The sequence below is a fragment of the Sorghum bicolor genome, chromosome 10, assembly GCF_000003195.3.
Source record: "Sorghum bicolor cultivar BTx623 chromosome 10, Sorghum_bicolor_NCBIv3, whole genome shotgun sequence".
NCBI lineage: Eukaryota > Viridiplantae > Streptophyta > Magnoliopsida > Poales > Poaceae > Sorghum > Sorghum bicolor.
Genome location: NC_012879.2, coordinates 16,167,711 through 16,191,102, shown reverse-complemented (window position 1 = coordinate 16,191,102; position 23,392 = coordinate 16,167,711). Strand labels below are relative to the sequence as shown.

Below are 23,392 nucleotides of genomic sequence, written 5' to 3'. Positions count from 1 at the left end.
CCGTGTAGAGGGGATGAACCAACCAATATTATGAAGTCCAATCACCGGGAGAAATCCAAAGTACAATCACAATGGAGATACATGATTTTCTCCCGAGGTTCACGTGCTTGCCGGCACGCTACGTCCTCGTTGTGTCGACCAACACTTGGTGGTTCGGTGGCTAAGAGGTGTAGCACGAACCTCGTCCTCACTAGGACACCAGAAGAACCTACCCACAAGTGAGGTAACTCAATGACACGAGCAATCCACTAGCGTTACCTTTCGGCTCTCCGTCGGGGAAGGTACAAGACCCCTCACAATCACCGGGAGATAGCCACGAACAATCACCAACTCGTGCCAATGCTCCTCCGCTGCTCCAAGCCGTCTAGGTGGCGGCAACCACCAAGAGTAACAAGAAAACCGTAGCCAAATCGATCCCCAAGTGCCACTAGATGCAATCACTCAAGAAAATGGACTTGAAATCACTCCCAATCTCACAAAGATGAATAATCTATGAAGGAGATGAGTGGGAGGTGTTTGCTTAGGCTCACAAGGATGTCAAGTATGTTAGAATGACAAGGGAGTGAGCCCCAAGCCGACCAACACGTATTTATAAGCCCCTCAAACAAATAGAGCCGTTGGCTCTTTCACTGGGCGAAATACGGGGTCACCGGACGCTCAAGCCCTGCGTCCGGTGCCCTGAAAACTGCCACGTGCTGTCTTTTTCACTTTTGCGCGTCGATCTCTAACGGTCACCTGCAGAGCACCGGACGCAGTCAAGTTGGCACCGGACGCGTCCGGTGCACACAGGTCTTAAACACAGAGAGGTCTGCAAAACGCGCAGGCCATAGGTTTGCTCGCAGAAGTCAGATAGCACCGGACGTAGGAACAGGAGCTACCCTGCGTCCGGTGCTCACCGTCCGGTGCTTAACCCTAGCACCGTAGCACACCGAACGCACAGTCTCTGCGTCCGGTGCCTCAACGACCAGCGTCCGGTGAGTGTTTCTTAGCGAGGAACACTCCTGCGACTTCTCCAAAGTTCCCACCAGCGCAATAGAAAATATGCACTTCATTTTCTCAAAAAAGCGCTGAATCCCACCTCGCAAGCTCGACAGGAGGGAGAGAGGAACCCATCCTCTCTCTACCCTTCAAACTCCACCTCCTTCTCAAAGTGTGCCAACACCACAAAGTGTGTACCAACAAGTGTGCATGTGTGTTAGCATTTTCAAAATCATTTTCTTCGAAGGAGTTAAGTTAGCTCACTAGGTTCTAAATTAATGCATGCACATGAACAATGACACTTAGTGGCACTTGATAACCGCTTAGCCAAAGAATTCCCCTCTTTATAGTACGACTATCTATCCTAAATGTGATCACACCCTCTATGGTGTCTTGATCACCAAAACCAAAACCCTAAGTAATACCTTTCCCTTGATCTCCATAGGGTTTTGTTTTTCTCTTTCTTCTTTTCCAAATTGAGCACTTGATCATCTTGTGGTCATCACCATCATCACCATGAACATCACTTGCTCCATCACTTGGCATGTACCAACCTCATTAATTCTACACACACTTAGTATAGAGGTTAGTACTAGGGTTTCATCAATTATCCAAAACTAAACTAGGGCTTTCAATCTCCCCCTTTTTGGTAATTGATGACAACCCTTTTTACAAAGAATTAAAATAAAAATTTTCTTAGATTCATGTTGCTTGCCCAAGCATTTTACCATGTGCAAAGGTTATGGACAAGTTTCATAAACCCAAATTGGTAGCAATTGCTCCCCATACATATGTGCTAAGAGTTTGGATTTGAAAACTTCCACATATGCTTGAATAGGAAATATAGGAGTCAATTTCTACCAAATGATGCTAAGGTGTAAAGAATGGACCTTTGAAGCGTGATACCAATCGGAGTTGCCAAAGTATACCATCCTTAGCACCATTAGTAACTAGACATTCACAAAACTAGAACACCCCATGAGATCAACATTATAAACAAGGTTCTAGTACCACTTGTGAAACAACTAAAAGTCTAGTTACACTACCTATGCATGCTAGTTCTTCATTTCATCAATCAAGCCTACAACTAGCATACACCACACAAGCAAGACATAAGAGAGAAAGCTTCTAAAGCTAATGCAAATGCAAGCAACCATATGTGATGCACATTCAAATGCAACATACAAGTTTATGAGCTTGCTCCCCCTACTTGTGTGCTTCAAATTTTAATTGATCCCCTTGTTTTATCATGTTACTTCCTATCTTTGTATTCCTCTCCCCTGAAGCAAATCTTTGGGAAATTCTCTCCCCCTTTGTCATCAATGGCCACAAAGGTGAGATCAAATTTTAGATAGGTTAGTGTGAAACCATGTGAAGTGAGATCATTTTCCCAAATTGGTCCGATCTAGATTACTTGTCTAAGATATCTAACTCAGTTTGATCCAAGGACAAGCTTCTTCACACCTCCAAATAAGGGTTATCTTGTACCATGTTGAGTTAAACACTTATAGCTCATATTCTAGATCAAACACTTAGGATTGCAAGCCCACAAACATGTCATATGCTACCACTAGATCAAGTCAAGCATAGAAGCAATAGTGGTACCATACAAGCATCAAATTCATTTGATTTTCATGAATGAGCCTAAGACATGTAAAGAGTGACTAGATGCACTAAGCAAGTCCTTAACATAGGATGGATGACATGTCAAACAATTTTACCTTGCTTTGCTCGAAGGAGAGGCATGTCATATAATGGGGGTGCATCAACACATATTTGAGAAGTCAAGTATGTTCAATTCATTCCTTAGCTTGCAAAACCTCTTCTCATCAAGTGGCTTGGTGAATATATCGGCAAGTTGATCATCGGTGCCTATACTCTCAATGCAAATGACCCCTTTTTGTTGGTGATCTCTTATAAAATGATGGTGGACGTCTATATGCTTTGTTCTTGAGTGTTGAACCGGATTGTTGGTGAGCTTCACGGCACTTTCATTGTCACATAGCAAGGGCACTTGTTTGAAATTGATTCCAAAGTCCTTCAATGTTGCCTTCATCCATAGGATTTGTGCACAACAACTGTCGGCCGCAATGTATTCCGCTTCAGCGGTTGATAGTGCAACACTATTTTGTTTCTTGGATGACCATGAGACAAGTGATCTTCCCAATAGTTGACATGTGCCCGATGTGCTTCTTCTCTCAACTTTGCATCCCGCATAGTCCGAGTCGAAATATCCAACAAGTTCAGACTTTGCACTTTAGGATACCATAAACCAACATTTTGTGTATGCTTCAAGTACCACAATATTCTCTTTGTTGCTTTCAAATGACTTTCTCTTGGTGAGGCTTGAAATCTTGCACACATGCATACACTAAACATGACATCTGGTCTTGATGCAGTCACATAGAGTAGGCTTCCATTCATAGACCGATATAACTTTTGATCCACCATATTTCCACTTGTATCACTATCTAAGCTTCCATTTGTTCCCATTGGAGTACTAATTGATTTTGCATCATCCATACCAAATTTCTTGAGCATGTCTTTTATGTACTTGCCTTGACTCACAAATGTGCCATTCCTCAATTGCTTGATTTGAAGACCAAGGATGTAGCTAAGCTCTCCAATCATTGACATCTCAAACTCATTAGCCATCATGTTTCCAAACTCCTCACAAAATTCTTGATTGGTTGATCCAAATATGATATCATCAACATAGACTTGCAACACAAACAAGTCTTTGCCAATCTTCTTGGTAAAGAGAGTGGTGTCAACCTAGCCCATCTTGAAACTTTTAGAGAGTAAGAAATCTCTCAATCTCTCATACCATCCTCTAGGTGCTTTCTTCAATCCATACAATGCCTTTCTTAGCTTGTAAACATGGTTGGGTTTCTTGTCATCTTCAAAACCGGGAGGTTGCTCAACATAAACTTCTTCATTGATGTAGCCATTGAGAAATGCACTCTTGACATCCATTTGGTATAGCTTGATGTTATGAGCACAAGCATAGGCCAACAAGATCATAATTGCTTCCAATCTTGCAACCGGGGCATATGTTTCACCAAAGTCAAGACCTTCAACTTGAGTATAGCCTTGTGCTACCAATCTTGCTTTGTTTCTTACAACTATCCCATCTTGATCTTGTTTGTTGCGAAAGACCCATCTAGTACCAATGACATTGTGATCACTAGGCCTCTCAACTAATTCCCATACTTGATTTCTCTTGAAGTTGTTGAGCTCTTCATGCATAGCATTAACCCAATCAACATCTCTCAATGCTTCATCAATCTTCTTTGGCTCAACGTGAGACACAAAGGCGAAATGCTCACAAAATGATGCTAATCTTGATCTAGTTTGCACCCCCTCTTTGAATATCACCAATGATATGATCCAATGGATGATCTCTTGCAATATTTTTTGGATGGAGTATTTGCACTTGATTGCTTGTACTTGGTTGATCATGAGATGATGTACTAGTTTGTTGATCTTGCACTTGTGTACCACTTGTATTAGCTTGATTTTGATCATGAGAACCACTAGCTTGCACATTAGAGGTAGCAAGCACTTGATCTTTGTCATCTTCAACATCAATCACCTCTCTAGGCCTTAAATCACCAATATCCATGTTCTTCATTGCATCGGCCAATTGAGTGCCTCTCACATCATCTAGATTCTCATCTTCCTCTTGAGAGCCGTTGGTTTCATCAAATTCAACATCATGCACCTCTTCAAGAGTACCACTAGCCAAGTTCCAAACTCTATAAGCTTTGCTAGTAGTGGAGTAACCAAGCAAGAATCCTTCATCACATTTCTTTTCAAATTTACTCAATCTACTGCCTTTCTTCAATATGTAGCATTTAGAACCAAAAACCCGAAAGTATGCAATGTTGGGCTTTCTTCCATTCAAGAGCTCATATGGTGTCTTCTCCATCATTGGGTGACAATAGAGTCGGTTGCTATAGTAGCAAGCCGTGTTGATTGCTTCGGCCCAAAAGGAATGACTCACATTGTACTCACTAAACATTGATCTTTCCATGTCAATCTAGGTTCTATTCTTCCTCTCAACAAGACCATTTGATTGTGGAGTGTACTTGGCCGAGAATTGATGCCTAATGCCAAATTCATCACAAAGCTCATCAACTCTTGTATTCTTGAATTCACTTCCATTGTCACTTCTCACTTTCTTGATGGTTGTTTCAAACTCATTATGTATTCTCTTGACAAAAGATTTGAAGGTTGCAAAAGCATCACTTTTGTCACTAAGAAAGAATACCCATGTGTATCTTGTGAAATCATCCACTATCACAAATCCATATTTGTTTCCACCAATGCTTGTGTATGTGGTTGGTCCAAATAAGTCCATGTGCAACAACTCAAATGTCTTGCATGTACTCATAATGCTCTTCTTTGGATGAGTGTTGCCAACTTGCTTTCCGGCTTGACAAGCACTACAAAGCTTGTCTTTCTCAAATGTGACATCTCTCAAGCCTCTAACAAGATCATGCTTGACTAGCTTGTTCAATTGTTTCATACCAACATGACCAAGCCTTCTATTCCATAACCAACCCATGCTAGATTTAGTGAGCAAGCATGTTGATAATTGAGCTTCACTAGCATTGAAATCAACGAAGTATAGATTCTCATATCTAAAGCCTTTGAATATCAAGTTTGAGCCATCTACACTTATGATCTCTACATCATCAACTCCAAATATGCATTTGAAACCAAGATCACAAAGTTGAGCTACGGATAGCAAGTTGAAGTTCAAGCTCCATACTAGTAGCACATTGGAAATGCTCAAGTCATTGGATATAGCAATTTTACCAAGCCCTTTGACCTTGCCTTTGCCATTGTCACCAAATGTGATACTATCAACACCATTGTCATCATTTGGATTGATTGAATTGAACATTCTTGAATCACTGGTCATGTGTTGTGTGCACCCACTATCAAGCACCCAATGCCTTCCTCCGGCTTTATAGTTTACCTACAAAACAAATCAATGTTTCTTAGGTACCCATACTTGTTTGGGTCCTCGGAGGTTAGTGACTAAGCTTTTTGGTACCCAAATGGCCTTCTTCTTTGGACCCACAATTGGTGTACCAACAAACTTAGCATGCACACCCTTCTCACCCTTGGTAAGCACATAACAAGAATCAAAAGGAATGTAAGGTACATTAGCAAATTTCTTGTTCATGTTCATTTTATTACAATTATGCTCTAGGTGCCCAACTTACTTGCATTTGTTGCAAAACCGACCATTGCTCTTCACAAAACTAGTTTTGTGAGTTGCAAAGGCCTTCTTGCCATTCTTGGGAGTATAGCCTAATCCCTCTTTGTTGAGAGAAAACCTTTGGCTACCCAAGCACTTTAGCAAGCGGGCCTCACCACCATAGGCTTTGCCTAGGGCGTGAGTGAGCTCATCCACCTCTCTCTTGAGAGTCTCATTCTCAACCTTTAGTGAGGTGTCACAAGTGACACTAACACTAGAAGTGGAGGTAGAGTTGGTGGTGGTGGATGAAGACCTACAAGAAGAGTTAGTGGCAACAATAATAAGTGGGTTGGGTGATTCTTTAATTAAGTCACATGTTGTGCCCACATCACATGATACAACAACCTTTTCCTTGTTCTCTTCTAACAACAAGGAGTGAGCTTTCTCAAGCTTGGTGTGAGCCTTGCCAAGCTTCTCATGGGCTTCCACTAGCCTCTCATGATTAGCATTGAGCTCATCAAAGGATTGCTCAAGAGCTTTTAACTTCTTGGCCAATTCTTTGCACTTCTTGTTTTTAGATTGAATAAGTGAATCGGCTTGTTCTAGCATGTCCATGAGTTGTTCATTAGTGAATTCATTTTCATCATCACTATCACTATCATGTTCATGTTCACTTTCACTTTCACTCTCATCATATTGTACCTTGTGGCCCTTGGTCATGAAGCATGAAGGAGTATCGAAGAGTGATGGCTTGTCGATAGCAATGCTTGCAAGCACCTTCTTCTTGGATGCCTTGTCGTCATCACTAGAATCATCATCTGAAGAAGCATCACTATCCCATGTCACAACATAGGATCCACCCTTCTTCTTCTTCTTGAAAACCATCTTCTTCTCTTTCTTTTCATTCTTCTCCTTCTTGTTCTTCTTCTCATGCTCATCATGATCACTATTGTATGGACAATCTGCCACAATATGATCGGGGCTCTTGCACTTGTAGCATAGTCTCACATGTTCTTTGTTCTTGGAGTTGTCCCTACTTTTTCTTGTACGGAGCCTTTCTTCTTCATCATCTTGCCAAATTTGCGGACAAAGAGTGCTAGTCCTTCATCATCACTATGATCATTGGAGCACTCCTCATCACTTGATTCTTCCTTCTTGGCCTTGCCCTTGTTCTTGCTCTTGGATGAAGAGCTAGCTTTGAATGCTACGCTCTTCTTCTTCTTTTCATCATCATCCTTCTTCATGACCTCATCATCATCATTGTCATTGTATTGATCTTTGGTCATAACATCTCCAAGTACCTCATTGGGAGATACACCCGTCAATCCACCTCTAAAGATGATTGTTCTCAATGTCTTGAACCTCTTGGGCAAGCACATCAAGAACTTGTGAATGAAGTCCTCATCTTTCACTTTCTCACCAAGGCCCTTGAGATCACTGATGATGACTTGGAGCCTATAGAACATCTCTGGTATAGACTCATCATCCTTCATCTTGAAATTGGATAGCTTGTCCTTGAGCATATACAACTTGGCACTTTTTACCGTTGTAGTGCCCTCATATGTTTCTTCTAGCCTTGTCCACACTTCACTTGCTCTCTCAAGATCTTTGACTTGTTCAAATACCTTTGAATCAATGCCATTATAGATTGTATTGAGAGCCATTGTATTGCATTGCTTGTTTGCTCTCTCGTTGTCGGTGGGGTTAGCGGGGTCAAGGATAACAAAATCATTCTCTGTGACTTCCCACACTATCATTTATTGATCCAAGGTACATTTTCATCTTTCTTCTCCAATAGTCAAAAGAACTTGTGCCATCAAAGAATGGTGGTTTGCCCCCAACATGGTTGAACACTATTTGAGCCATAATTTGAGCACCGTGGTTGTTAAGCCTGCACAAAACGGTGACCACTGCTCTGATACCACTTGAAAGGTCCTAATATGGCTAGAGGGGGGTGAATAGCCTATTTAAAAATTCTACAAAATCACTAGAGCAAGAGGTTAGTAAATAACAAAGCAAAGCTTTTTGCTCTAGCTCTAAAGGGGTGTTTGCAAGCCACCTATCCAACAATTCTAGTTGATATGATCACTAGGCACACAAGAGCTATGTCTCTACTTACACTAGAGAGCTACCTAAAGTTTCTATAGAAGTATGTAAGCTACTCTAGTTTGCAAGAAAGTAAGAGAGATGGTTTGATCTTTATACCACTGCGTAGAGGGGATGAACCAATCAATATTATGAAGTCCAATCACCGGGAGAAATCCAAAGTACAATCACAATGGAGATACATGATTTTCTCCCGAGGTTCACGTGCTTGCCGGCACGCTACGTCCTCGTTGTGTCGACCAACACTTGGTGGTTCAGTGCCTAAGAGGTGTAGCACGAACCTCGTCCTCACTAGTACACCACAAGAACCTACCCACAAGTGAGGTAACTCAATGACACGAGCAATCCACTAGAGTTACCTTTCGGCTCTCCACCGGGGAAGGTACAAGACCCCTAACAATCACTGAGAGATAGCCACAAACAAACACCAACTTGTGCCAATGCTCCTCCGCTGCTCCAAGCCGTCTAGGTGGCGGCAACCACCAAGAGTAACAAGAAAACCGCAGCCAAATCGATCCCCAACTGCCACTAGATGCAATCACTCAAGCAAATGCACTTGGAATCACTCCCAATCTCACAAAGATGAATAATCTATGAAGGAGATGAGTGGGAGGTGTTTGCTTAGGCTCACAAGGATGTCAAGTATGTTAGAATGACAAGGGAGTGAGCCCCAAGCCGACCAACACGTATTTATAAGCCCCTCAAACAAATAGAGCCGTTGGCTCTTTCACTGGGCGAAATACGGGGTCACCGGACGCTCAAGCCCTGCGTCCGGTGCCCTGAAAACTGCCACGTGTTGCCTTTTTCACTTTTGCGCGTCGATCTCTAACGGTCACCTGCAGAGCACCGGACGCAGTCAAGTTGGCACCGGACGCGTCCGGTGCACACAGGTCTTAAACACAGAGAGGTCTGCAAAACGCGCAGGCCATAGGTTTGCTCGCAGAAGTCAGATAGCACCGGACGTAGGAACAGGAGCTACCCTGCGTCCGGTGCTCACCGTCCGGTGCTTAACCCTAGCACCGTAGCACACCGAACGCACAGTCTCTGCGTCCGGTGCCTCAACGACCAGCGTCCGGTGAGTGTTTCTTAGCGAGGAACACTCCTGCGACTTCTCCAAAGTTCCCACCAGCGCAATAGAAAATATGCACTTCATTTTCTCAAAAAAGCGCTGAATCCCACCTCGCAAGCTCGACAGGAGGGAGAGAGGAACCCATCCTCTCTCTACCCTTCAAACTCCACCTCCTTCTCAAAGTGTGCCAACACCACAAAGTGTGTACCAACAAGTGTGCATGTGTGTTAGCATTTTCAAAATCATTTTCTTCGAAGGAGTTAAGTTAGCTCACTAGGTTCTAAATTAATGCATGCACATGAACAATGACACTTAGTGGCACTTGATAACCGTAGCCAAATCGATCCCCAAGTGCCACTAGATGCAATCACTCAAGAAAATGGACTTGAAATCACTCCCAATCTCACAAAGATGAATAATCTATGAAGGAGATGAGTGGGAGGTGTTTGCTTAGGCTCACAAGGATGTCAAGTATGTTAGAATGACAAGGGAGTGATCCCCGAGCCGGCCAACACGTATTTATAAGCCCCTCAAACAAATAGAGCCGTTGGCTCTTTCTCTGGGCGAAATACGGGGTCACCGGACGCACCGCAGGGAACCACCGGACGCTCAAGCCCTTCGTCCGGTGCCCTGAAAACTGCCACGTGTTGCCTTTTTCACTTTTGCACGTCGATCCCTAACGGTCACCTGCAGAGCACCGGACGCAGTCAAGTGTCCGGTGCACACCGGTCTTAAACACAGAGAGGTATGCAAAACGCGCAGGCCACCGGACGCACACCACCGGACGCTCCCTGAGCGTCCGGTGCTTCCAGATAGGTTTACTCGCAGAAGTCAGATAGCACCGGACGTAGGAATAGGAGCTACCCCGCGTCCGGTGCTCACCGTCCGGTGCTTAACCCTAGCACCACAGCACACCGGACGCACAGTCTCTGTGTCCGGTGCCTCAACGACCAGCGTCCGGTGAGTGTTTCTTAGCGAGGAACACTCCCGCGACTTCTCCAAAGTTCCCACCGGCGCAATAGAAAATATGCACTTCATTTTCTCCAAAGAACCATCCTCTCTTTACCCTTCAAACTACACCTCCTTCTCAAAGTGTGCCAACACCACAAAGTGTGTACCAATAAGTGTGCACGTGTGTTAGCATTTTCACAATCAGTTTCTTCGAAGGAGTTAAGTTATCTCACTAGGTTCTAAATTAATGCATGCACATAAACAATGACACTTAGTGGCACTTGATAACCGCTTAGCCAAAGAATTTCCCTCTTTATAGTACGACTATCTATCCTAAATGTGATCACACCCTCTATGGTGTCTTGATCACCAAAACCAAAACTCTGAGCAATACCTTTGCCTTGGTCTCCATAGGGTTTTGTTTTTCTCTTTCTTCTTTTCCAAATTGAGCAATTGATCATCTTGTGGTCATCACCATTATCACCATGATCATCACTTGCTCCATCACTTGGCATGTACCAACCTCATTAATTCTACACACACTCAGTATAGAGGTTAGTATTAGGATTTCATCAATTATCCAAAACCAAACTAGGGCTTTCAAACGTGCAACCACATCTGGCCCATTGGCCACCTGCCACTCGCCCTCGCCTCCATGTGTCGCGCCTTCTGTCGCCGTGACGTATGAGCTAGACGCTGAGACCAAGAAGTGAGAGGGGGTGGGGAACGGGCGTCGATTGCCCAGATCGATGGATAGGGATTTTTTTTACCAGTGATAGTATATAACCAGTGATAGCTTCATTAAATAATCCTAAAAGTGAAAATTAAAAGACTTGACATTTTGGCATCTAAGTAGTCGCCAATTCTTCTTGGAGCAAAATTGATTGGGGTCATTCTTATTGGGCACACTAATGTCAGGCTCTTTAGTCCAGTCATGTATTGAATCAAGGAGCATAGCGCCAAAAATGACATTGTAGATTTCTGTAATATTCAAAACTGAAAAATAAATGTTACAAAATAACAGCAGAAGGAAGGCCTAGCATAAGATATAATCTGACATACAAAATGCCACCTACATGTTGTCATGATTTGAAAACAAAAACTACCATCCAAGTTCCATCTCGAAGTCCACTGAAGCAAAGGCCTTACAGTTCTGCAAAAAGGAAAAAAAGTTGTCTTCAATAAATGAGTTCAGATATATATATTGGATAGCGATCTATTATAGGTGATTGCTCAATCGCATTCGTTTCTCAGAAAATAAGATAGGCCAGGGATCTAGTTACGAAGCACATTGCGCATCCGAATTCTGATGGTGAAAACGATTATTGATGTTAACTCTGCTTTCTTTAGACATGTTCACAGTCAAGTTGCCTGAACTCATCGTACAGATGCAAACTTACATTGAAAACTCTTCAGCCTAGAAGGTCTAGCTTTTCATTACAATCAATAAGACACCAATAGACAATCATATCAATTCCAGTCTGTCCCTTCAAAAACATAGTGCACAAATTCAGGTTTGACAAGCTCAAAATCAAACCCAATAAAGAAACAAGAAATACAACCATCATGCTAAAAGAAAATGGCTTTAACAATTATATTATTAACTATGGCAAATTAGTGTCCTAAGACTCCGAGTAGCTACTGGATCTCATCCCATGTCATTAATGAACCCCGCAATAGGAAAATTAGAAGAATAAATCAGTAAAACACCCTAAAATAAAAAAATACAAAACCACCAAAAAAAAAACTTGCTACTCAATCTCATATATATCTACATTATATCCTGGAATGTCACATTGCACTTTAATATATGCTCTAGAAAAGCAACAGAACTATCCATACACAGTTGATAGCTGGGTGGACTTTTCTATGCTCTGAGTTCAAGCTTCTTCAAGCGATCCTGTAACAACACAGACTAACATCTCAGAACAGCAAGGCCAAATGAACAGTTGTTCATATGTCACGAAGACAAGTGGTCAGATAAACCAGGTGTGAAGTTGATTCTCTTAAACTTATAAATTTGGTAACTACAGCTAGGTGCAAAACTGAAGCATGCAGGCCCAGCTCCTCGCAGGCCAGGACGTGCGCTCATCGTCTACCCCTCTGCGTCAGCACCTGCTGGCTTGTTGCCACCTAGCACGCTCACTATGCCATGCGGGTACCTACTCATCAGGCCATCGGGATAGGGTTGTTCCTATTTTTTGGCCTAGGTGGAGAACTAATATGGAGGTCTAATCTATCTTCTCATACATCATCTAGTATTAAGAAGGTAATACTCAATCCATTAAAATAAGTTCAATAGAATATCTCAAAGTTCATAAAATAAACAAATGTAAGAATATAATACTTACTTTGGCACTTACATCATTTTATATGCTCATCAAGGTTCGTCGAAGCAACCATATATATTGCTCTTTAAAAAATCTAGTAATAGCTCCTCTCCGTGATTCTATCAATGCATTGCACAATCCTAAAATTTAAATAGATGCACAATAGTTGAAAAATCAAAACGTATATAATATGCTATATAAATAAATAAATAAATAAATAAATAAATAAATAAATAAATAAATAAATCACCCACACGCATTGATGGTGCTTGCCTAGAGACTGAAATCATATACAAGAACTGAAGTGCAAGATACCTCAGCAGCCATCGCTGGCCACAATATACATGAAAAGGATGAGGGCTGATTATGATGAGCACCTGATGATGCAGTCGCCGGCCAGGCGCTCAGGCTGCTGGCACGATGATGCTCCATGCTCCAGATCGTCCTCTTCCGTGGTGTGTTTTGGGTGTTGCGTCATCTCGTTGGAAACCGGCCTGTCATTTTCGCAAATGGGGCATTCGCTGCATGACTGCAAGTGCTAGGAGACGGCGGATGAATTTCACGGAGGACGGATCCAAATAATCGATCTAGATCTAGAACTAAGACCTTTTGACTCGAGCTGCAGCCGTGATGCCATAAATCCGTATTGTCCCCACACCGTCGGAGGCCACCGGCGAGGAGGGAGGTGAACACGGGAAGTCGTGTTGCAGTCCGCCACCTGAGGTAGGTCGTGTCACTCGTGCGGGGAACCCTAGCAGCGAGCGTGCTTTAGAAAACTGCAGCACAATCCATACCTTGTTGGTGCACGATGGCTATTGATGAGGACATCGCTACGCTAGACACGTCGACACCATCGTCTTTCTCAAGTTGCAATTTATTTTCAACTCAGCTACCACGTTACTCTCGGATTCAGCAGACACATCGTTAGTGTTTCGATCATAACTTCTTCATACGACATTGAAACGGGGTGATCTTAGACTCATTGGAAAGGGAACGACGACGCCGTCATTTTGGACGTGGTCCCCAGCTCCAGATTATCAGTGGATTAATCTGTATGACCACGACAAGGTATTGTGTCACCTATTTTTGGCTAACTTGGCCATGTATCAGTCAGGCCTTAAGCGCAAGTTGTGGGGGTCTCTTCCTGGTCGCCTCCAACCATAGGGCGTCTCTCTTTTATATTTCACGCAGCCACTGCTGTTTAGACTTGGATTTTGATTAGACTTTAGTTTTTCATTGAGAAACTGAATCGTTCATTGTAACTGTGGTGACAAATCCTTTTAATAGTGATCCAGGAACCCATTCTTATCTGCGCCGACCACACTCGTTGGCCGCGCTGCCTACAACACTGGCGGACTTGCTTCCATCTACTGTGGGACCACCAGCGCAAGCTCTTCTATCTGCTCGACGAGCTCGTCGATTGCCTCCATGGTTGCCTGGCACCAACCACGGATCTAGAGGACGGTCAGGCTAACTGTGAGGCTCCTCCAGTCTCTTCATCCGCACAAGGCTCGTCCATGGTGAACATGAGCTCATGCCTGGTGTCTGGTGTCTAGGGGAAGACCATCGAGTTGGAAAGAAAAAAAGCAGTAAAAAAAGCCACATTTATTAAGTTAAGAAACTCCCATTGCATATGATAGTTTCTATGAATGATTTTTCGCTGATGTGGTCACTTTAGAAACCATACATAGACTCATTTTTTGGGACTTCTTTAACAGGTCTTCTAGTGGTAGCTTTACCTATCCTCCATCATCAATGCTTCCGATCACTTCTATTATACTGTAGTGGAAACATCTACAAGATCCTCGACCTGACATTATTCTCTTCTCTCCCAGGACAGGTCCCAAACCATGATCTGGACTGCCATCGGCAATGACAATAGGAGCATGACGACCTGAAGCTAGAGGAGGGCCATAAGGACATGGATGAGATGTGGCAAGATGGCTTGCCGCTGCCATCCACGCAGAGACCGCGCAGGTGCCACACTGTGACCCATTAAACGAGGTCGATGAGGATAGCATGCATGGGACCTGGTGCCCATCGGGGAGCCAGTCAAACCTACAGGTAAGGAAATAAACTGAAATGCCTCACCTCCTTCCCGTGCTGGTAAAATGCTACCTCCTTCTTCTCTCAACTCTTGATTTCTGCTCTGTTTGATTAGAAGGCCGACCTGTTGTGAACATAAAGTCGATAAAGTCGATAAGTACCCTTATGGTTCGTTTTTATGATGAGTAATTGTCAACGTGATATACGAATAGGTTGAGTTGGCAACTAACATTACCATGACGAAAGCTATGTGTGCGACATGTATCTTGGCTTGTGGTGTTTAGGTGTGGAGCTCCGACGCGGTGGTCGACGGCGAGGAGATGGTCAAGTAGAGACGTGTCATGCCGATGGACCTGGAGCGGTGAAGGGCGGACATAAGGATTGGACTGACAGACCAGGAGGCTGGGTGACCAGCTGTAGTGGCTGACATCTAGGACATCAACAAATGTAAGTATACATAGGAGTGATCGTGTTGACCAAGTCAAGACGGTGGACGCGAGTCGAGCGAGGCTCAGGATGACTTGGTGAGCTGACCGGTCGAGGACGGAGGTGACATGTGTCGGTCTACGGGGATGTATGGAGTACGCTACTCGCGGTGGGTTTGGGCCTCAAAACCTGTGTGGAGGTTCCGAGGAACGAATGACATGTGGCGGCATCGAGGAGTTAGCGTCAAGGCTAAGCTACCTCATAAATTATGTAGATTTGGACCAGAATGCTACCTCATGAATTATGTAGATTTAGACCAGAATGATCCTGTGGTTAGCTAGTTCGCTCAAAAATATTTAAGAATATTTAGAAAATGTATAATATGCCTGATAAATAATGAGTTGAATTGAAGTCGCCTATCTCCCTCACCACTCCCACGGTCATTTTCCACCTCTCTCTCTTTCCGTAGTTTTTCTTCTTCCTTTAGGTTTTCCTGAGAGAGTGCTCCAAATGTCAAAATTTATGTAAGCAAGTGGAAATTTTGAGTGGAGAATGGCGGCCCGAATCCTCCAGTTGTCATCTAGGATTCACTTATTTTGTTTGTGATTTTCGTCACTGTGTTTTTGAGTTTTTCTCCATTTTTATTCTTGCTACGATCTAAATTTTCCGGAGTGATTTCTTGGATTGAGTTCGTACTAAGTCGAATTTGATTTGTGCAAAGTTTGGGTTCGGTTCCTTTTGATTTGAGTTGGATTTCATCGATTTTATGACTGTGCCTCTTCACGTTTGTTCTTTTGGTTGTCTGCCTGTTCTTCTGCTCGCGGTTTGGTAGTTCATGGAATCGAGCAGCAACGCTATCAACGCCGAGCGCTCAGCGCCGTGTGTACTCGTTTGAGCAGCGCTTGCCTCAGTCCTAGGCAGTTCGCCAGCACGGCCAGCAGCCCCGTCGGAGCCGGCGCTCGCCCGTGGCTCCAGGTGCCTGCCGCCCGTGGTTCCACTTGTAGCGTGCGGCACCAGGTCGAGAACGACCGTGAGCAAGTGCTCACCTTTGGGACCTAGCTTCAAGAGCCGATTCTGGTCAGCAACGCTCTCATCCTCGCTTGATTTTCCTCTGTGTTCAGTAAGACTGCTCGGCTTTTTCAGTCAAGTTAAATCGTGGAGCAGCTGCATCTTTGTGTGCTTTGTTTTTGCTTGATTTTTGATTGGCCCAGGAATATCCAGCAGTTCTGCTGCCTGCCTGTCCGCTTGTTTGGTTGTTGCTCGTCTTTGCAGTTCACTGATGGAGGTTGCAGGCAAGTAGCGCTACCAGCGGCGGTACTCTGATGCCGTGCGTCCTCTCTGAGGGACGCTCGTTCTTGCCTCCCTGCTAATCGGTTAATCTCAATCCCAAGGCACGAGCTTCCTCATCTCTCTTGTTGCCGTGCAGCAGGCAGCCGGGCAAGCCGATTTGTATGCAGTTCGCCCGATAGCTTTTTGATCGGCAAGTGCTGCAATCCGTGTCTGCCTCATTCAGAGTCTGTTTTGATTAGAGGCTTTGTTCTTGTACGTAATTTACTTCAGGCAATCATTGGCTCATTAGTAGAGTTTTAGTTTACTTTAGTCTGCTTGGAGTAGTACTCACGGTTTGGACAGTGTAGTTCTGTGTTTCTTGCTCTCTTGTGCTTGCTTTTCAATTTGTGATGATTGAATTTTCAGGAGATTTTTTGTCTAATTTTTCTAGCTTTGATTTCTTGTTTTACATCTAGTTTGGTCGTTTGAACTCTGAATTGTGTTCGGTCGGTTGTGTTGTTTTTCTGCCATTTCGAAAATTATTTTAGATACTGTTGTCACAAGTTGGCTGGAGTATTTTAATCTTGGCAAGTTGATTGTGTTTGGTGATGATTTTAGAACAGCGTCCAAATATTTCATAAGAAATTTCCCATTCACCCCCTTTGGCACCGTTTTTGATCCTTCACCTGCTGCAAATACTTGCTGACGAGTATGAGATGTAGAAGGAGCAACGACACGAAGACAGAGGATGCACTTTTCTTTAGATTCTTGGTTCCAATATGCCAAATAAGTAAAAAAAAAGGAAATGCTGCACTGTTATACCTATTTTGGTGATATTCTCCATCGTTTTGGCCTTTCATCTCCTGTGATTTTTTTTAGAAACAACTTCTGAGAGGGGTGAATGGGAGCCTCAAATTTTTTTTCAAAATATTCGACCGCTGTCCTAAAATCACCTCAAGTGCAAATGAAATTTCCGAAGCAAAGTTACCCAAGCCAACTCATGACAAGAGTTAAAAAAGAGTCATTGGCAAGGTAGAAACCCAACGCAACAGACAGAACGCGATTTGGAATTCGAATGAACAAACTGCGCACAAAACAGAACTCGCGGACTGTCCACTACAGCGCCGCGGACTGTCCGCTACAGTACTGCACAGTCCGCTACAGTCCCATGTACACTTGCGCTCGTCGATTTCCCAGATGTCAGCCACCGCGTCTGGTCACCCGACCTCTTGGTCCCTCGGTGTAAGCCTTAGGTCCGCCCTTCAGTTCATCGGCACGACACGTCTCAACTTGACCTTCTCCTCGCCATCGACCACCGTCTTCGAGCTCCACACCTGCACACCACAAGTCAAGAGACATGTCGCACACATAGCTTTCGTCATGGTAATGTTAGTCACAAGTTCAACATATTCGTGGATCACGTTGACAATCACTCATCATAAAACGCACCACAATGGTACTTCTCGACCTTGTGTTCGCAGAAGATATCAAAATAGTAACTAAAATTTGATTGCGAATCATGATTGATTTTGCTTTAAATGAAAAATTTTGGATTGACTATGCAATAACGGTTGTTTGATGTGTATTTCATCTGTACACATGATTACTATGAGTTCAATATAAAAAGTAATTCACTGAGTCCCTTTCTCTACATACTTCCGTTCAGTTCTGGATTTCTGGTATGCTATGTTTATGCACATTTGGTTTCGATGCAGGGTGAGGACCCCATGTATTGGATTTTACCAAGTCGTACTGGAGAGCCATGCTTCCTAAATAGAACAAGTGACCTCTTCCGTATTCTGATCGTGACTGACTTCCGTGTGTTTTTTCCAATAGTTCGAACTTTGATCCTTGATTTTGCCATGAATTGTGTTTATATTTGGTACAAAGGTATAGATGCCAACCTAATTCCATATCTGAAAATAGGATATAATGTGTTATAGCTAACACACCTTTAATACTTGCATATCCTATAAAACTTCACACCTTATTTCCCAAGGAAATACCATAGTTTACAAAATATCAAATGTTGACAGACAATAAAAGGATAACTTATGGACAACAGATAAAAATCTACTGCATGAGTGCTTACTACGAACACGAAAGACTTCATAACATGAACCTTATTAGTATTTGTTTTTTGTTGCTTGAAAGACTCCTTTGATGTGCTGACTGATCAAACTAACTTTCATGTGCTCCCTGATCAACCCTGTTCCTTAGTGCCCAGTGTATACATCTTCTGTTGATGTACTTATATTACTCATTCTTCTACGTTATTATAATGGGAATCAGGGAACTGTAATCGCTTTGTAGAAGTAGGAACTGTGCGACTTCTTTCGTAGGATGATTACTGAACTAACATGATTAGTGTATTCGTGCCATTCAACTTATGACGCATGGAAGAGGATCAATTTGCTTCTGTTGTTGGTACAGTCGTACAGATATATGAGATTGTGTACGATTCTCTATCTGCTACAGTACAGCACAACTCTTAATCTGTGACTCATTTTTCTTACCTAAGAGCATCTCCAACAATTATGTATTTGAAGTTATGCATTTTAGGCAAATTGCAAACCCCCAAAAGAAAATGGCAAGCCTAAAATCGGGTGATCTCCAACCGTTATGCAAAATGTCACGTCCATCATCTTTTTTTTTTCCGGAAATTTTGTTTCGCGGCACTCCTTCCCGCGCGGCCAATCGATCCCGCGCCAAACAGCCCGCCGTCGTCTCCCATTCATAAATTCCCGCACCAAACAGCCGCGCAGTAACGATCGTGAGCTGTGCAGCACCCAATCCATGATCCAATCCCCAAGCCGCCAACAGCAGTACCCAATCCCATGATCCAATCCCCAAGCCGCCAAAAGCAGCCCAAACCCCCAAGCCGCCAACAGCAAAACCCTAGATATCGCATTGATGAAGAAGGCGTACCTAGCCGGCGTTGATGAGGAAGGCGTCGTAGATTCGTCCTATCGCGCGCTGCGTCGTCCTATGGTGCGCTGCTTCGTCCAAACGCGTGCGCGAAGCTGGCGAAGGAGGACGCATGATGCTTCTCCTATCGCGCGAAGTGGTGGCGGCGCGAAGAGAAATCGCGCGAAGGGAAGAAAAAAGCCCGCGAGGTGGAACCGAGAATCCCGTGATCTCTATTTGCATAGCCGGACTCCTTTGGCATATATGCCAAGTTTTCCCCTGCAAATACATAGCTATGTAAAATGCAAAGTCCAAATGCATAACGATTGGAGGAGGTTTTTTTGGAGTTTTATGCATTTTGGTAAATGCTAAGTCCATTTATTGCTCTAACATTGCCCAAGTGCCATTGACACGCAAAGCGTAAGCAGCCACAGCGTGGGGCGCGCCCACGCCGTGCTGGTAGGTATTTATCATCGAGGAATTATTATATTAAAAATCAGCAAGTGAACTGGCCAAATCCGATCTTCTCCGCGGCAACGTCGTAGATCACCTCGGTGCCCCGCTGCTGCGTGTTGCCGATGATGTTGAACGGCATCGTGGAAGGTCTCGGCACGAACGCGAGGCAGCCGGTGGCGGGCGCCGTGTCATCGGGGTATATCAAGATCGCGACGGGGCTGAGGTCGAACACGGCGCCGTCGCTGAACTTGAAAGCCACAGCCGGCATGAAGATTGCATTATGGCCCGTGAAGTCGTAGCACGTGTCGAAGGGGTCGTACGCCGGCGCCGGCTTGTACTGCGTCATGGTGAACTTGAACCGGTCCCGGAGCGAAGCGTACGCCTCCGGTGGGAGGTAGGTGAGGATGGTGCCGGAGTCGAAGAGCGTGCCGTCTCTCGTGAACACCGTCGGTGGCACCGGCAGGATGTAGCCGCCGATGTCGATGGAGACGACCTCGACGAAGTACAAGGACGGGTAATCTTCCTTCTGTATCATCGCCGTGTACTGCACGTCGTCGTCGTCGTTGGAGGCCGCCGGAGTGGTGGAGCCCATGGTGAGGTACCCATGCGTGGTGTCGTACGACGGCAGGCAGTAGGAGAAGGTGGCGCCGAACGTCGCGGCGGCTTGCGAGGGCAGCGACAGCGCGCCGCGGCCGAGGCCGACCAGCCCATCAACGCCGCCGAACTCACCGAGGTTTGTCTGGCCGCATCCGAACGCGAACCCGGGGAGATCCCGTGTGGAGGAGAGCGACAGCGTCTCGTGGGACAGGACACCAGCGGTGGACGAGCCATCGCCGTACGTGACCTTGTAGAGGCAAGTGCCACTGTTGCTGCACTTCCCGCCGGCGGCCGCGCACTGCGGGTGGCCGCAGGGGACGGCGGAGTAGGTGGCGGACTTGGTCGGGTCGAAGACAGGGTCGTGCTGCTTGTAGCAGTGCCCGGAGCACGGTAGGCACTGGATCCACGACACGTCGCTGCCGGTGTCGATGCTCAGCGTGTAATTCTGGGCCGGCGAGCCGAAGCCGACGGTGACCACGAACTCCAGCGTGTCGAGGGACGTCCCGGTGCTGTCCGGGATCGTCACGGCCGGCGCCTCAGCTGGCGGCGCCACCGGAGGAAAAAACGGAATTCCTCGAGGGAGAGGCGACGGAGCTGGTGCGGCAGCTGCTGATGAGACGGAGGACCTCTGGAGGAGTTTGCTCAGACGGTTCATGTCGTGGTTGAGGACGTGGCGCTCAAATGCGCCGCAACATTTCGATGGAGAACGTGGAAGCCCGCAGACTGCTGGGATCGTGAGCTTGTTGCCGGAAGTCGTTGTCACTGTGGGTCATTGGCATACAGTAAACGGAGTCAGGTACATGTAAAGCATGAATATTATCGATCAGATGTATTTGTATATATTGCAAGCCTGGAACAATGGTTCTTCACATTGAGCTGAAACTTGGTTCCAAAGGACCTGCGTATTGCTTTGTTCTTGCAAAAAAAAAAAAAAACATTTGCCAGTTTTAGGATGCATTATAGACTGTAGAGGTGTCTATTATTAGCATGTACTAGTAGGCAGCTACTGCTTTTGAACGATGAGTAAACTGTTCATTTGTGTCAAATGACTGGAAAACAGAATTGTTCTGCCGGTTTTTAATTTTCCTTGTCGGTTTCGAACCGAAATAACAATCTTCCTGTTGGTTCCAGACAAACAGATAGAGGAATCTTGGTTTCTAGTCGTGATCTTAAATGATAAAATATCACAAGATAGATGAATCCTCTGTCCTAAATTATAAAATATTTTAACATTTCTAGATTCATAGCATTTGCTATATATCTAGACATAATATATATCTAGATGCATAACAAAAGCTATAAATTTAAAAAAGCCAAAACGTTTTATAGTTAAGAACGGAGAGAGTATATAGCTTAAATGTGGAGATATCACATCTGGTTATTTATTCATATAATTTGTAGTGTCTAGATATTTTCAAATAAAAGTGTCAGGTTGCTAATTCCAATAATTTTTCATAAAATCTATATTCAACATGTAATTATATCACAAGATTTCTAGCAGTATATATATTTTAATGTGTAAAGTCGATTTTCATCTTAAACTTTTTGTTGAATTAAGAAAAGGAATTGCTATTATACAAGCACCTTTTTTGCAAATGATTGGAGTTGCTGGCCATTGGTCAGGCTTGTCTTGTTGCTTACGTCAGCTCAGCTGACAAAGCATGAATTCATCTCCTGAGATCTCAGGTGACTCAATTCTAGCAATTGTGTTAAAGTACATTCTCAAGCCTATATTGACTTTTGAAATAGGAAAATTACCCAATAGTAGATCTCACATGTCCTTATTTTTTTTCTCATGCCATATTAAAACATCAAGAGATCTCACATGCGCCAAGTAGATGCGGAAAGTGATTTCGATAGTTCAGAGTCATTTCGATCGTTGTTTTCTCACATGCCTAAATGATCTCAAATAAAAAATCAAATAGAAACTTTTACACGTCTTCAAGCCCTACAAATTTGGTTCAATGCGTGCATCCAACCGAGATTGTTTAGAAAATTCATAATTTTGAATTTAATATCTAGATAAATAAAAATAAATATTTATGCCCCTAAATAATCTCAAATGAAAGAGTTATCAACTATAAAGTTACAGATCATATGGAGACTTATAGACCACATCAATGTTGGAGGTCATTTAAAAGATTAAAAAACTAGAATTTAAAATTATGAATCTCAAAATCCAATAGCTTTCATGAATATATATCTAAGCCTCTAAAATGTCTCAAATAAAAAAGTTATCTACGATAATATTGTAGGTCGCATTGAGTTCTACAGTTTCATATTGTGTTTCATCCAACACAATATGAAAAATTTAAGACTTTTTGATATAAAATAAAGAGATACCACCCAACATGTGTCCCACACCACCGTGTAAGTAAAACCAACCTGAAAACACATTGAAATAGCCACGGGATTTTATCAGATTTTGAAATCTGAGGTGGCAAATTATCCGATACTTCTGTGCGAGGATGATGCTTTTATCGACAGTGATAAGTTTAGGGGGTAAACAAATTAGATATTACTCTACCTGTATTAAGATAGATGACATCACTAGTAAAACAGTATACTAATAAAATTGCCACTACAAAATGCTGACATTTTTTCAAAAATAAATAGACGGTCTTGTTTTTTTGTTTCAGGGCAAAATCAGTAGATGGTCTCCCGCAGGAAAGTTGAATATGCTGTTGACGGAGAAAAAAAACTGCGTCCGGTCTCTCGCCCCTGTTGAAGCTCCATAACCCGACTAGAATAGCCGTTTGCGACTCAAAATGAAATAACCATACTATACATAATTTCTAGCTTGGTCTGACGGGTAGCATGTGTAGCACTAACATGCTGCTACAGCCTCTCAAAAAAACAAATGCTGCTACAGTGCTGCAAGCTTTTAAGTTGGTCGTACAACGAATTTTGTGCCGCAAGGCGTACGTTATCAGAGGTTATAAGTTTTTTTTTTGAATTATGACGTTATAAGTTATTAACAACGTTACACATGACCATGATTCTTGCGCTGGGGTGGGGTAGCGGTAGGTTCAGGTACATGATGGT

General features: G+C 43.8%; 1 protein-coding gene across 1 annotated transcript; it reads right to left on the bottom strand.

The window, feature by feature from the left end:
* Positions 15,556–21,344, bottom strand: LOC8072836 (aspartyl protease family protein At5g10770). Its single transcript, XM_021449110.1, has 2 exons — positions 19,316–21,344; positions 15,556–17,721 (listed from the first exon to the last, which is right to left on the bottom strand). Exon 1 carries the CDS (start codon positions 21,000–21,002, stop codon positions 19,791–19,793), a length of 1,212 nt encoding a protein of 403 aa, XP_021304785.1. The 5' UTR covers positions 21,003–21,344; the 3' UTR covers positions 15,556–17,721; positions 19,316–19,790.

What these genes read in the sequence shown, in the direction of transcription:
- LOC8072836 (XM_021449110.1), bottom strand. Translation starts at nt 21,002, where the DNA reads ATGAACCGTCTGAGCAAACTCCTCCAGAGGTCCTCCGTCTCATCAGCA.